Source organism: Lampetra fluviatilis, chromosome 49 (assembly GCF_964198595.1).
Source record: "Lampetra fluviatilis chromosome 49, kcLamFluv1.1, whole genome shotgun sequence".
NCBI lineage: Eukaryota > Metazoa > Chordata > Hyperoartia > Petromyzontiformes > Petromyzontidae > Lampetra > Lampetra fluviatilis.
This window is the reverse complement of record NC_136323.1, coordinates 5073655-5089737: the sequence shown is the minus strand read 5'-3', so window position 1 is coordinate 5089737 and position 16083 is coordinate 5073655. Positions and strand designations below refer to the sequence as shown.

The following is a 16083-nucleotide window of genomic DNA, read 5'->3' as shown; positions in this document are numbered from 1 at the left end:
CTACATCGGCCACGTGGTTGTCTCTCGCTAGGTGACCGTGCCACGCTTTGCCGTCGGCATCGTCATCGGCCGCAGTGGGGAGATGATCAAGAAGATCCAAAGCGACGCGGGCGTACGGATACAGTTCAAGCCAGGTATGTGCCTTGTGTGTGTCTATACATGTGTACAGACATGTGTACAGACGGGAGTGCTGCTGTTAGTCTGCCCCGCTACGAACCCGGTGACACATTTGATTCATGCTCACGACTAACACCTGTGACGATTATCTGAACTGGTCCTAGACCTCCCTAAGGTCCTGGGCCTCCCCTAGGTCGACTCAGCCTCAAATGAGTACCTGGTGCGGTGTAAACGTCGCGACAAGGGAGCCCAAAGGTGGCTTGACGTGGTGCTGCCACCCACCCAATCGAGCCGTGCTGGCCTTTAAAGGTCCTCGCTAACAGCACTTGCCCCAAAAGTCTGTTCACACTATAATGGGGATCTTTGCCTTTGGACATGTGTGTGCATGCAAATGTTTGAGGTCAAGTAACTTGCCCAACTCAGGCGATAATTTGTAAAATCCTGAAAACCCACTCGGATGCACATTTGCTTGCGTGCGCCATTTGAATGGTGGAGATACTGCGTGTAAGCATGTGCGGCTTGGATAGGCACTTTAAATTTGATCCCTCTTGCCTTAGGGCAGCTTGGCAGACGAGTGTGATTTATTGATTGTTTTGCAGTTGCTTTAGGTTGCTTGGAGTTGACATTTCACCCGCCTTGGTTGCCTATAGTACTCATTGTAAAACCCTGTGATATCACATGCATGAGTTGAGGGCCGGCTTTGCTCAATCTCACGCTCTCTCACCCCCCCCCCCACACCTTGGCGTGTACGCGTACAGATGATGGCAGTGGACCCGAGCGTGTGGCCGTGCTAGTCGGTTCGCCTGACTGCTGCCAGCACGCGTCCCAGCTCATTCACAACCTGCTCGACAGCATTCAGGTTGACATGCACAGCACAATGTAGCCGCGTCCGGCTCGGTTGCATTACAATCCCTCCTTTAATGTTATTGTGCCATTTATTGAGGGACTGTTATCTTGGTGTGGTCTTGGGACTAGTTTTGTTGTTGTTTTTGCTGCCTTGCCCAATATTGATATATAATGAATGCATTTACGTTTAGTGACTTGTTTACCATTTTCTTAATTTTGCACTCCCAGCAATTTTTTTTGTACTGGAAATTTGAGCCGCTCATACTGGACATCTGTGAAACAGAGCTGCATAGCTCATCGGATTCTTCTCGTCTAAATAAAGATTCTGATTCCATACAGCATTACTGGGATACGGGGCTTAAATGGCTCGGCAAAGACTTTGGCCCAGGAATGTCAGCACCATGGCCTTGTCTGTGTCACTGCACATGGCTGTCCCCCATTTCTACACCACACCACACAGCCCACAGCACTGTGGATTAGGAGGCACTGTGAAAAAAACGTCTTTAATATAATTTTGAACAATTTTTTACGGAAGCGCAGGTTGGTAGGTAGGCTAGCTGTTCGCTGAAGATTCACAATTTGGGGTAACATTTGAATTAAAGAATAAATTATATTTTTGTTGCAATTGTGATTAACGTATTGCCTAAAATTGCTGCTTGGGGATGCTAGAGGGAAGCCTTCATTCAGCAGTGGATTGATCCTGGCTGATGATGACCGCAGCATTTTTCCACTTCGTCGATGTAACCTACCTCTCCCCCATGACTGATGATCCTCATCACTGTAAGCAGGAGGGGGCTGTTCCTGGTGGCGGCGGTGGTGGCGGCGGCGGCGGCGGCGGTGGTGGCGGACGCGGTCGTGGCCGGGGCGGTGGGGGACGAGGGGGCGGCTTCTGTGGTGGTGGTGGGGACTGGGGCAGCCACTCCCCCGGTGGCGGTGGAAGCATGCAGGAGCACTTCACCTATCCAGTACCCACCTCCAAGTGTGGACTCGTCATCGGCAGGGGTGAGAAACCGCAGCGGATAATCTCACGGTGGCGAGATGTTAACTGCCTCGCCTGGTATGTGGGAGGTTGTGGGTTCGATCCCAACCATGAAGCCTGTATATTTGGAGTTGGCATGTTCTCTCTTCCCGTGGTCCCGTGGTTTCTTCTCAGGGTCCTCTGGTTTTTCCCTTCACATTTAGAGTCAACGTGCGTTCAGAGTCTTTGGTTGCTATACATTTCTGCATGAGAAGCCGTCACTTCGTTGAGCTGTCATTTGTGGCCAGGTTGCTTCTGAAAAAGAGCTATGGAGCTCGGTAAGCCTTACCTGGTAAAATAACAATTGTAATTGTTTAGTTTTGTAGAGTTTTACCACCACTCCTGTTTGTGGATATGCTCACGGTGTATATGCCAGGGCAGTTGATGGCGGGAGTCGCTGACAATTTACCCTAGATCATGGGTAAGGGGGGTAACCTTTTCCTTACCGAGTGCTAAATAATACCTTTGCCCTGCCCATGCATTAACACGTTGGCATTACCAATAATACAGACAAACAACGTTTGTATCTACCCAGTATATGGGGGGGGGAGGTGTCCTTAGTTTGACAGAAGTGAATAGTATTGCTTGCAATGGTCACCATGAACTTCTTCGAACTTTGCATCACCCAAAGTGATGACTTAGGTCCTTTGTCCAAATGCCAGCCTTTTTTTTTTGCGTGGATGGTATATATATTCATACTGGTAGGAACCTCCTGGTTACACCAGCCCACAGGGGATTATTGTGTCCGTCCGTCGTGCATCCAAAAATGGGATGGGTGGGGCTGGGTGGAGAGGGGAGGGTGGGGAGGGGCTGGTCGGGGGGTGGGAGGGGTGAGGCTGGTCACCCCGTGGTGCCCTTATAAAACTCAACGTTTAACCTACTCACGCCAGCTTGTGCCCGTCCTCAGTCGGCCATATTTGCGGAACACACCACGCCGCCGTTGACCCTGGCCATTGACTGAGCAACCCAACGTTCCTACCAGCTCCCTCCGCAGGAATGTGTTATAGCCCTTTGACAAGCCACTGTTGGATGGAAGCCTCCCCATGATGTGCCGGTTATTGTGTTGTTTGACCGTTTTTGCTCCTGCTGCTTGGTGAGGGATTGATGAAGGAGGAGGCGAGGAACAGGACTGGTTCAGATGTCACTCGCCACTGTTGCTAGACGTCTCCGGGTATCGGAACACAGTTTTCCCCCACCCGGTTCAGCGTGCAGTGTCCGCTATCCGCTGCGCCAGCGCCTTAGCCCGACGCAACATCGTTAACGTGCGTTAAATGTTTCCGCCAACCGTCCTTGTCGCCAAACGTGCACGCCGGCTTGGCACGGTTATTAGACCGGCAACCCCCTTTGCTTCCACGCTCGGCCCTCTCGCTTTCAGTCTCTCCTCTCTTTTATACCCTGCGTCATTTTAAATGCCTTAATTTGGCATGCCCTGGCGCACAAACACAGTCGTCCAATGTTGCAATTGCGCGTGTAGAGCATGGCTTTAATCAGTTGGGCCACCAGTAGGGGGGTTGACCACGGGTCGAGTGGGAGGGGTTTGGCCTCTTTTGTCATGTTAAGCATCTGGGGCCCCAGCACCTTATAAATATAGAGAGGGAGTGCTTTTCTATGAAGTTGGTGAAGTGAATAATAAACCCTGTGCCTTTTTTGTTTAAACGCCATTCTTCAGCAGCAGCAGCTACGGTAGCAGTAGTGGCTATAGGTGGATATAAATGCATTTTGTTATTATTCACTTTGACGATTTGAACAAGTTAATGTATGCTGCCAATGAGAGACTATTCGCGCGAGTTCTCTGCCAAGCCACCGAATTGCAGTTGCACCTCCTGCACGAAGTGGAGACGCATTGAAAGTTGTCAAAATGGTGAAGCTGACCATGCGTTTTTATGTAAAAATTGCTCACCTGAACGAGTTGTGAAAATAGGAAAATACAGCCTTATGAAATTTAATCTCACACGGTGTTATTTTCACCAGGATTAATTACCCTGAGATTCACAACCCATTTCAACTGGGATTCTGGCAATGTGATGACAATTCATTAGCTCCACGTAAAATGTATTTAAAAAAGGGGGGGGGGAAGTGGTGTATTGATTATCATGCATTGCTTTGAACATGGCTCCCTGAGTGATTCCTAGCTATGCCAAACATCAGTGGTGAGTGATATAGGACTGGTCCTGGTACCCCCCCCCCGGCCCCCTCTTCTTTACTGACCGGCGTGGTGAAGTATAGTCACCGACACTGTGTGGTGAGGCTTTCATCCAGCAGTAACTTGTGTATTATGATTAAAATAACAACTTAATATATCACACCAGATTAAATATAACTTGACGTAAATATCAAAGCCATTGATTATTTGTGCAATTTTTGCTTTGAAAAAGGGCAATTGCACAACTTGAATGTGTATTATTAACCAGCGTGAATGATGAACATGGTGCATTTTATTTCTTCCTAGAACACTGCTGTCAAAACATTCTCTTAAATTAGAAACTAATTTTGCTCTAAAGAATCCTTTCTTATCTCGTCCCTGACCCCAATACAATTGAAATCCCAGCCTGCACAAACTTTTACCACAACAAAAGAAAAAAATGTGAAAGGCCGTTCAGCCTTGTGACAGTCAACCATTTAGTGGCAATGTACTCGGAGCCGATGCGTCCTTCCAGTGCCCACACACGCCTGCGGTGCTCTAGTTTTTATTTCATATATTCTCCAATTGTTATCCCTGTTGTGTTATCAGTTTAATGTCATGAGACCAATTCACTTGGGGCTCTCGCAGTAAAGTGCAATAATTTAAAGTTAGAGAGAATGGCTTGTGGAAGCAGATATAACAGAGCTACCTGAGATCCCTTAAATTGACCTTTGTTTCCTCCACACTGCAGGAGGCAGCCCTAATCTGACCGCCCGAGTGCAGAGAATGTTTGCTGCATTCGTCAAACCGATTTTAAGTTTCAGAGCTGAAGTGGAGTCAAATTATATGCACAACCAATGTGATGTTTTTTGTAATCATTGGTGGCCAAGACCTTACTACACTTGAGGACCTGAAATACTCACAGGCAGTTGAAACATGCACTTAAACCCACAATCCTCAGCGGTGCCAGCTCAGCGGGTCTGACCTGTGAGTCACCCACTCACACGGTCTTACTTCTTAGCACTGTGCTTTCGGCCAGACTCTGAACACATTCCAAAATGTCTCTTCCGTTGCCTAAACGGCCCTTGCAACCCACCCAGCGTTTGGGCAACCCGTCGACTTCGAGATCAGCCGACGAGCTGTGCGGCACAACCGGCACGTCCCTAATTGCGGCGATTGTTGCCTTCCTGGATGGCCCGTTGCACACAGAGCTCGCCACTTTTTGTTTAAACTCTTTATCTACTTGAAGAGTTATTAAAGGACTTAATAAGGGGGAGGTTTTGAAAGCGTCCGTCGGACACAATGCAGCGTTGTTGTTCATATTAAATTTCTCACGGCTGGCCGGGCCCCGTTTGACGACAATTTAACACGGGCGAAGTGGGGCCGGCCCCTTTACCCGCCGCTCCTGAACCGCGGTGAAAGAAAACGCTGTCAAGATCAGAAGGTTTTCCCCTTTGCTGGTGGCAGAACGATAAATCTGTCTTCTCCTCCCCGGGACGTATTACCATGACAATGGCCCAGAAAGCGAAACCGCCTTTGCGGGCTGGGCTGAATGGCACCGCCGGCAAAAAGGCGCTGTCAGCTCGTGTTTTAAAGCCGCCTTGATTAATTGCTTTCTGATTTTCATCAAATGACATTACAGTCGAGTTCACTTTGCACTTCTGTGCCCTCCACGCGGGCCGGTCCACGAAGAAAGGGGCAGACTGTTTTTTCAGTTGGGGGGGGGGGAGGGGGTCCCCGCATCTGTCCCCCGAGGACCCCGTAACAGCCCCATTGACCTTTCGCGAGCCGGGGGTACCTTCACTGATGCCTTTATTACGTAGCCTCCTCAGCCCCCTCTTAACCTCTCTCTGCCCTACGACCGATGGGCCTGGTCCTTCTCCCCGCCGCTCACTTTCCCCCCTCGCGTCGTCCCGGCCGACTCGGGCCGCGCGCCGCTGGGGCACGCGCCTTGACTTGACACCTCCGCGCGGCTTGTCGGCCGTGCCAAGAGTCTCCGTAATCGCCGCCTGCACTGCCACAGCAGCGATCGTCAACGCCCGCTCGTTGCGTGAAATGCCCCCGCTGCGGCCGGACTCCCGTTGGCGCTGCGGTCAGAGGGCTGAAATGGGCCGCTGCGCTAAGCCCGAGTTGCGTTCTTTGAAAGTCTGCGGCCGAAGCTGTCGTTTCTGAGCCACACTGCCTTTCACACCTAGGCCAGCAGCCAAGAATGCCCACTTTTGCACAGCGGTGTTAATCCCGAGTTAAAATCTAGGCATTTGTTGATTTAATTTCTCGTCACCGAGCCTCAGCGATTGGATGAATCGCCGTGATCGTGTGTGGTGATTCTATTCAAGGATTGTTGTTGTTTCCTGTCTGCGTTTTGTATGGGGGGTTTTTATGCTTTCTAATGAGTGCAGTTTTGTTTCTTTGCTTATCCCATATAATCGATCCAACACGTACAATTTTATGCATGATATTATAAAGATTAATATTAGTCAATTAACAGGAGTGTAACAATTCACCCTCCGCTGGTGAGTTGATACATATGCACGTTTTTAGGGGTCGTGATTTAATGAAAGGATATACATTTTAGCAAACGCATTACATAAAACGTATACTAATCGAAGTTTCAGTTTCATTTATTAGGTATAACCCTGTGAACCATGCGGCTCTTGACTCGGGTGCAACCGCAACAAAAAAAACACGAACAAGAAACATTATAAAGTGACTACACGCAACAGAAAAATCCAGGAAAAAAACAGCAAAGTCTTTATTTTTACTCCCGAGTATCGCGAGTTAATTTTTTTAAAATAATAGATGAATAATTTTACCCTGTTATAAACATACAACATGCCTAAAGAAAACCACACAGGGAGAATCAACAGTAGTTGGGGAATTGTGCTCACAAAGCTAATAACAATTTAACTCTTCACGTCGAAGCAAACGACGGCCCTTTGAGCTAGCAAGTGAACGCAGCAGCCAACGTTCCACCAAGGGACCTGAAGTCCTCATGCAGAGGCGTGGCCGCCCCCTGCCTTCACCCCATTCCATCCTGGGGGGGGGGGGGGGTGACGGACAGGGGTGGCTTGTGAAGGGGCGGGAAGGGGGCAGCCCCACCGGCCGTAGGCTGACCACCGCGGACGTTCGCTCGCTCACTGTCGGAGCCATTGTGAGAGTTCTATGCGGCTGGGCAAAGGCGCGTTACACCGCCACCAACATGTCCGGTGGGGGGGGGGGGGGCACAGCATTAACGCGCCGTGACGCATGAGTCAAGATCCTCGTTTGCCCGACGGGCCCCGAAGACGCGACGATTGCGAGATCGATGTGTGGAGGCCGGCACTTTGTTGCGTAGCCGACTTGATGGGGGTGGGGGGGAGGCAGGCACAGGTTCGCGTGCGGTGGACATAAGAAAGGATTGATGATCGATTACGGGTTTTTTTTAAGCCTTCCTCATTCGACCCTCGGGCTATGCTCTCTTTGAAATTTCCTGAAAGTCTGTTTGCCGACGAGGGTTTTTTTTTGTGACAAGGGACCACCAAGAAATTGGGAATAATGCAGCGTGAAACGTCTAAAAGTGTGCGTGGCCAAAAGTCAATGCGGCACATATGTGGTGTTTTGGAACTGTCCGAGCAGGCAGCTTTTGTCCTTTGATGTGTGTGTCCCTTGAGGTTAAATGGTTTGGTGTAATTTTACGTGAAAATAATTACCATTTTATTAAAGGAAAATGCTACCTAAACGACAAACATCCCATGTTGTCTGGAGGCATTATCAGTCTCTCCAACGTGAGTTTTGCTAATGATAAATAACGACTTAAAAGTTGCTGACAATCCTGCTATCATGGCTTGATGGTGATAACACTGCATGGACCAAAATAGTTAGCACTTGGGAGACAAAAGGCAGCCAGGAATGCTGCTAGCTGCACCACCCTCTCATGTGCCACACCGGCCTTAATAAGTGCTTTAATTAGTAGGTGTAGACTAAATTAATAGGTATACACTCAGTCTGTGCAGCAATTCCAGATGAGGCTTTGTGCAAAATACATAGGAGGGATGTTATTAGAATTAACCCTTGCGTTAATTTCCTTTTTTCTCAACAGCGAACTTCACACCCAATTTATTTAAAGTCGGCGAGGTTTCTCTCCGTGCCTTGATCCCCCCCCGACGGTGCTCGTGGTTTTTTCCTTATATGTGTGCATGTTCGTGTGGCTTCGATCACAGGAGGGGAGACTATCAGAAACATCAGCCAGCAGACGGGCGCGCAGATTGAGATTCAGCGCAACGCCCCACCTGGCGCTGACCCTAACTTCAAGCTGTTCTTCATCCGCGGGGGGCAGCAGCAGATAGAGCACGCTCGCCAGCAGATCGACAACATCGTCAACTCGGTAGGCCCCTCTTGACACCTTTCTACCTCTGAAAACCTCGCCTGGTCTCAAGATTGCATCATTGACATGTTTCGCGAATTGTATTAATAAGTGTTTGGAACCAATATGGGAGGAAACCACAGTGCCTGGATAAAACCCACGACATATACTCGGCCATAACACCGAAAGCTCTGCACGGATATTAATCCATCGTTACACACTCTTGTGTATAAGAGTCGGTTATGAAGCTGTTAACTCACTCCACAATAATCACTAATTATAGTTCATTTGCTGGCTATGGTTACTTGTGGACATTAATATCTGGTACCTGGCTTTGGGCTTTGTATGTATGCATGTTGAGCTTGTTTCGCACCATACATAGCAAACCGTACTAATTGTAAGGTTGACTTGGCCTCAAAAGAGTAACTGGTGCGGTGTGTCAACATCGACACAAGAGCAGACCAAATCAGCCCGGTGTGTATGGTGCTAGCCTTAACAGGCATTCGCTAGCAGTACTTGCCCCAACAGTCTATGCAGAGGATATTTGTTCATGTGTGCGTTTGTTTGTTTGTGTTTTTCAGGGTGGCCCACCTGGCCCACCTTGTGGCTTTCCTGGCCAAGGTCAGGGCCCTGGTCCCTTCCATCCTGGTCCCCCAGGCCCTCCCAGGTACATATCTTAACACAAGTGGGCAGCTCGTGCTACAGACGGGGTGACGTGCACTCGCGTTACACTGACTGGGACCTTCATCAGACATTCACCACTCACAATACTCACCGATTTTTCAGTCCGCAGCTCGCATAACCTTCACCAGTTTATACATTGTAGTAGGAAGCCCATTGACGATTGTGTGATGCACTATGGGAGAAAGCTACACAAGTTTGATTCCTGGGCCTACCCATTTACCAACCCACACGGAACAATGTGGTGAAGTATGGCCAAACAATCCCAGTGGCAGCCTTTCATCCAGCAGTGGATTGACAAAAAGCCTGCCATTCTTTATCGCGAGCACAATAATCACTGAATCATAGCTGCATCTGATGATCACATCACACTTTCTCACCTGCTGCATCCCGTGCGGTTCACGTGTTCATGGGTGACGTCCCCTCTGTTTTCACTCTGCCGTAGGGGCCCGCCGTCGCAGCCCTTTGAGCAGCCGGGTTGGGGAAACTTCCAGCAGCCGTGGCAGCAGCCTCAGCAGCCACCCATGCCGCCAGCAATGAACCCTGGTGAGTAATGGACACCTCGATTTGGGGTTGCAAGGACTGGAGTTTGAGGAACGCCAATCCAACCTAACCTATGCCTACATTCAACTTTGTGTACAAATATACTTTAAAATGAAGGAGATCATGCGGTGTTCCTGGGCCAGTGCTGGGCCAGCAGAGCCCAGAACCCATTGGTTATGGAACCCAAGGCTCATTAGGTTCGCTTTCCCAAAGCTCCTGTGCCAATGGCTACTGCCTTTGCCATTCGCAGGCAACGCGCCGGCAGATCCGAATGCGGCCAACTGGGCTGCCTACTACGGGCATCAGGGCGCCATGCCAGGCGGTATGCCTGGTGGGATGCCACCAGGAATGCCGGGCGGGATGCCGGCCGGGATGCCGGGAGCCATGCCCGGTGGTATGCCCGGTGGTATGCCCGGTGGCATGCCTGGTGGGATGCCTGGTGGGATGCCCGGCGGGATGCCCGGTGGGATGCCGGCTGGAATGCCGGGCGGAATGCCGGCTGGAATGCCGGGCGCCATGCCGGGCGGCATGCAGGGCGGCATGCCTGGGAACATGCAGGCTGCCATGCAGACCGCCATGCAGCCCGGCGTACAGCCTGGCATGCAGGCCCAGCAGATGGGAATGATGGGAGCTCAGCAGCCGCAGCAGCAGCAGCAGCAACAGCAGCAGCAGCAACAGCAGCAGCAACAGCAACAACAACAGCAGCAACAACAACAGCAGCAGCAGGTGGTTGCTCAGCAAGCGGCCGGTAAGTAGCACTTGGCTTTTAACACGTTTGGCAAAGTGATGAATGCGTTGATTGTGCTATTATGAGGTATGAAACGATTAATCGTTTCAAATTTATGTGCTTTATGATGCATGTGGCCGATTGTACTTGTGAAAAACTATTTCGATTCATGCTTTTGTATGATATTTTATTTAAGGTGCTTTTTGAATTGAGTTTTAGTTACGTTAAATTTAGGATAACTGAGTGGTGATACTGTACAAATGACACAGAAAAATACAAACGAGAGGTAAAAAGTGAAGAAATAAAACATTGATTATTGATTTGAATTATTTGTGACCTTGTACCATGAATATTTGTCCAATCGGGAGGTGGGTGAATTATTTCATACCAAATTGGTTTTCTTGAAGGAAATTTGCAACCCAACAACCAAGCACAGCTTGTCGATGATTAACTAGATTGTGTCCCAGACTGTTCTACACAATGCTTTGTCAGTGAGAAAAAAACTTTAAAATGTAGGTATGTTTAACTTCTATCGCACCGTATGTAGCCAACCGTGCTAATTGGAGATGTGGGAGGATAACAAACTTAACACAAAATAAGTTCTAAAGTGCTTAGCTCCAGTAGCTTCCTGATGTCGGAAGGAAGAGCGTCCCAGACGGCCGCAGAAGCGCATCTGGAATCGCGTGAAAAAACTGACTCTAGTAAAGTCGCTGTGGTTGTGACTGCCTTTTTAATGTCACTAGAACAATGATGGAACGTGGCTTCAAAGATTTGTGTTCATTATTTACATTTATACGATGCGTTTCCTGACACTTGACCGTGTGCCCTCGCTTGTACGATGGTGGTGAAGCAGATCCCAACCAGGCGACGGTTGGGCAGAATGGGCAAGTGGACTATACGAAGGCATGGGAGGAGTACTACAAGTCCATCGGTGAGCACGTCTATCTGCACCGAGGACACAAGCTCTACAGAAACGAAGAAGAAGTCACGCATATGCGCATGACTTTTGAACACTCTTTCGACATATCTTTGGGAGGGCAATAGCGTCTTCACGTTTCTGATCTCGGAAGCGAATCCAAGTTGAGTTTTAGGTGGTGCGTGGATGGGTGACCATGCTTAATACAGACTGTTGTAGGCTGTTGCTGGGCTCCGTTGTGGAAACAGAGCATGGCAGTGCAGCACCAAAAATCGTGTTGTGCTGTCATTCTATACTCCCACTCATATGCTCTTCTTCTTGACTAAATCCATACTGACAAGCGTGGTTCAGTATGCTTAAGTAACCCCCATGACCTGTAGAGGATGGGTAGGCCCTCATCTAGCAGTAGATTGAGTAAAGAACATCACTGTGGTACAGCGGGGAGACAAAACGCAGTTGAGTAATCAGTCTTTGCTTCGTAAAGGTAACGTGTGAGTGAGTGAGTGCAAGAACATTAATTTTATTTGTCTGCAAGCCAGGCTGCAGTCGACTGCCTACTAACTGCGCTTAACAGTCATTAAATTGGGCAAATTCATTTTAATATATAGAGGACTGCAGAGCTTGGACAATTGCAGGTAGTGCCTCCTAATTGCTTGGCTGTCTTGCACCTTTTGTGGTTCCTCGTGCCTCTGAGTCAATTCTCTCCCATCGTCGAGAGCGAGTGAATGCTGTGCGCGTTACAAGTTTTTTTTTTCTGTGCCAACAGGCCAGCAGCCTGGACAGCCTGCCGGCGCTCAGCCTGACTACACCAAAGCCTGGGAGGCTTACTACAAGAGCCAAGGTGAGTGGGTTGTGGCAGGTGCACCCACCAAAGTCTCGCGCAAAGAGCGATCATTTTAACCTTCAACAGAGACCGTTGGGACCAGTGCTGTTGGCGAGCACCGATGAAGGCCGGGTGTCTGTTGGTCCAGGGCTTTACTTTTTGCAGGTTATTGCTTGAATGTTTCGGCCCGGTACAGGTCACCGGTCACGAGCACGAAATTTGTGGCTAACCGATCGGGGGAAACAGTGTTATGTACGCAGAGCGCAGAGCCACTTTGAGCCATTGGCCAATAACAATAACGATGAGAATGCGGAGTTCGAATCCAGACAGTTGCAAACCAAATCTCGTAACTTGATAGTCTGTCGTATAGCTAAATTCCTGCGGTAAGAATAAATGATTGGATTTACTGCAGTGAGGCAAATGTTATTGTCATTATCCATATTTGTTTTTGAGCTTGGCCCATGTAGTTTTATGCCAAAATCGTTGTCATTAATCCTCGGTAAAAAATAATTTTAACACGGGGGCCTCACCCACTGCAGTAAATCAAGACCCATGCAAAATTTATATTTCTGGTTTGCTTCATAGGCTGTTGGCCACAGGTCACTTTTTTAAGGGGGTTCTCAGATGTAGATCAGCGATTTCCGCTTCTGTGTGCCGTTCTCTCACCATGAAGCGTGGCTCTGCGCTGAGTTTTTTTTCCAAATGGCCAGTTCATTTCACGATTGCTACAGCACAATTGGGGGTACCATTGGGTAGAGGGGGTGGGAATGGGAAGGACAGATTTATAGTTTTTAAACGTGCCCGTTTGTCGTTTTCTTCTTCCCACACAATGGTGCCGGCGTGCAGCCAGTGCCCAGGCTGCCGTGAGCGGAGGCAGCGACGCGGCTGCCCAACAGGCCGCGGTGGCAGGTGCGGTGGGGCAGGCCGGCCAAGCCGACCCTCAGTCCACCGACAGCCAGTGGGCCGAGTACTACCGGCAGCAGATGTCCTACTACAACCAGACCGCCGTGCCCTCTCCACCGGGCGCCCCGGGGATGCAGCAGCAGCAGCAACAGCAGCAGCAGCAGCCGCCGCAGCCTCCGCAGCAGCAGCCGCAGCCGCCCGGAGCGCAGCCGCAGCAGGGACAGATGCAGCAGGGGCAGCGCCAGGGGATGGGAAGACCTCCGCCACCCCCGGGGCACTCTCACTCTACCCCGTGAGCAAGCCAGGTCTGTCTGTGTACGTCTAACGTGTGTGCGTGGCGTGTGTTTTATGCGTGTGTTGTTTGCCCGGTTGTTTTGTGTGTATCTGTTGCGCGTGTGCTTTCGGAGCGGCCTTGCTCGCCCGTCGTTTAAAAAAAAAAAATTGAAACATTGATCGCCGTATATTCTGAGGTTTATTTTTTTTCGCTCCGTATGTTTGGGTTTTTCTATCTTAAAATCAATTTTATGTATTGAATTGAAGTACGCGGACGGTAATTCTGCGCTGTTGTTCGGTTTGTTGCCAATGTTCCGTTGAGCGCTGCTGTTGTGCCGATTTTATCCGTCCCAACAAATTTCGCGCCAGACTTTTTGCATAACCCCACCCCCCCCTCCCCCTTCATTGACGATTTCTTTTACACCCCCCCTCCCCATCCCTTTGTTTGCCAAAAACATCTTAACAAATTTATGACTCGTATAAAGTTGTGTTTTTTTTTCCCCCCAGACCTTTCAGCGGTGGAAGATGCTTGTGTTTGCGAGACATCACAAACGTTCTCACATGCGACCTCTCTCTCTTCTTCGCGTGCCGCGTGGCACTTAACGCCGTGTCATCTTCATCGTTGCCCTCCTCTATTCTCTTCCCCCTCGCTCTCTCTCCCTCTCCACCTCCCCGCCCCTCCCCGTGTGTGCATTTTAGCCGCGCGTGCCCTTCCGTCCGGAGGAGCCCCACCTTGTCGATGTGCCAAAGCCAGCCGCCCGATTTAACGCAGCTGTTGTGTGTTTCTGTCTCTGCATTTGTTTCCCCGCAGGCCCTGGTAATTTGGTGGCCCCCCCCACACTGTGCTGGGACGTGCGGAAGTGTAAAACGTTTGTGGGTGCTCACTTGATGTCATCTTGATGAAGATAAAAAACCGTACTGCAATGTGTAGCGTGTGAATGCTGCGCGACAAAAGGAAAGAAACGCAATGAATGCAGTCCCCAACTTCTTTAATCCCGTCGAATATTAACTCGACGTCACGTTTGAGAACTTCCATAACTTGAGTTCTATTTCTTGTCGCTCTTATGCTTGTTGTAGTCCAAATTTTAAGGTAGTTGTGTAGCGTAAACCTCAAATCTCGACGTATTCCATGGAAACAAATGTGGTCGGATTAAAGAAGCGTGACTGTAATTACTCTGGGGGTGGGTGGGGGGGGTTAGGGTCAACTATTATGTACAAACAAGTAATTTCTGGGTACTCAACTTTTCTGTAGGCGGTAGTCGTGAAGGTGAAATCTTTGCCGAAAAAAGTAATGTTCCTAAATGGTGTTTGAAGATGCTGGGGGGGGGTGGGGGGAGGAGGAGGAGGCGGCAGTTGTGTCAAGTTTCCGCGCGTGCTCCGAGGCCTGTGTGTGATTGAGTTTTCCAGCTGTGAATGATGACGTTATTTGGTTGGTGGGCTTGACGTCAACTTTTTTTTTATTTTATCCGTAAGGAGTTTAGAATTCATAGATGGGGGGTCCGCTCGCTTGGTCGGGTTTTTTTGTTTGTAGTGTGAGGTTTTTGTAATTCGATGAAAAATGTTTGTCCATCTAGTCTTCTTGTTCCCCCTCCCCCCCCCCCACACACGTGGTGCACGGAGGAAGCAGCGTAACCTCCGGGCCAACGATTAGAAAGTCGTAACGTCTTGCGCGTCGGCGCCCGCCTTGGTCCACGCCCGTGTGTTCACTTTCCCCGCGGCACTAACTTCTGCTGCAGAGACGACCCCGCTGAAATTGGGGGTGGGGGGGGGGCGGAAATCTCTCCCGGAAGTGGTAGCTTCGTTACGCGGTTATATACCCAGAATCCCTCGTGTGCTGCTTCTCTGCGGCAGCAGCAGAAGTAAAAAAAAAACACAAGCATTGCTACATAGCTTTGTTTGAATTTATATTTTGCTTCCTGTTTTATATTTTTTTTATTTGAAATTTAAACGGCCAACCTTGTAAATTGTCTTTCGTCTGAGTTTCTTACACCCCTGTGCTGTGCAGTTGAGAGGGAATGGAGGAATTCAGTACCAAATTGTCTGCGGGGAAAGCAGTTAGTTGGTTGTTGTTGTTTTAGGACACCGGCGATTGTTAAAGCCTTGTTGTAACAAACTTTGCAGCGAGGGCAGCAAGTGCAGAAATGTAAAAGTTTGGTTGGCAAAAATTTCACCTTTACCCTGTGAAAATGTAAAACTTAGAATTTTTTTTCATTTCTAACCCGTAGCCGAAAGCCTGCGTAAATAGATTTGAATAAACGTACGTGAAGTAACGTTCGGTTAAAACAACTGGTTTTGATGGTAATGGTGATGTAGAAGGCTTTTTTTTCAACTTGTGTATGCTTCAATGTGTTTAACAAAACTGTTTTTGAAGATGCTCATAATTAAAAGAAATGGCAGAGGTGTTGCATATGTTTCACTGATGCTGTGATGTCACACAAATTGCTTGTTGCTACTCATTTTGTGCTGCCCTGATATGTACTGGTCAAGGTTGTTTGCGATTAAAGGTTGTCATGTTATGTTTTATTTTATTTTTCCTCTCTCCTGACATTTTCTGCGAAAAGCAAGTGGGCGGGGGAGGGTAAGTGTGCGGTGGGGATGTGAAGGCTGCGTTCTCTTCTCCCCCCCCCCCCCACGTGCCCTCTGTCCCCTGTCGAACAGAAAAACCATCAATGCCGCGCCTCGCGTTTGTTAGAGAAGTCAAAAACGTGTACACAGACGCCTCGTGGAGCCCCCCCCCAGTGCCCGTTGCGTAAGCGCCTGTCCGTGGTGTGC

At 49.3% G+C, this 16083-nt stretch overlaps 1 protein-coding gene across 5 annotated transcripts in view; it reads left to right on the top strand.

Moving 5' to 3' along the window:
• LOC144948491 (uncharacterized) overlaps positions 1-15839 on the top strand; it is a 33349-nt gene extending 17510 nt beyond the window's left edge. For 4 of the 5 annotated variants that reach the window (XM_078878007.1, XM_078878002.1, XM_078878006.1 and 1 more), the window contains 11 exons: positions 32-134; positions 876-976; positions 1749-1965; positions 8303-8466; positions 9027-9112; positions 9572-9672; positions 9920-10417; positions 11250-11327; positions 12079-12153; positions 12982-13343; positions 14123-15839. In XM_078878007.1, coding sequence (XP_078734133.1) covers positions 32-134; positions 876-976; positions 1749-1965; positions 8303-8466; positions 9027-9112; positions 9572-9672; positions 9920-10417; positions 11250-11327; positions 12079-12153; positions 12982-13334 — 1776 coding nt within the window. In that variant the 3' untranslated portion in view covers positions 13335-13343; positions 14123-15839. The remainder of the gene's footprint in view (positions 1-31; positions 135-875; positions 977-1748; positions 1966-8302; positions 8467-9026; positions 9113-9571; positions 9673-9919; positions 10418-11249; positions 11328-12078; positions 12154-12981; positions 13344-14122) is intronic. The other variant, XM_078878001.1, reaches the window with a different exon arrangement.
• The last annotated feature ends 244 nt before the right edge of the window (positions 15840-16083 follow it).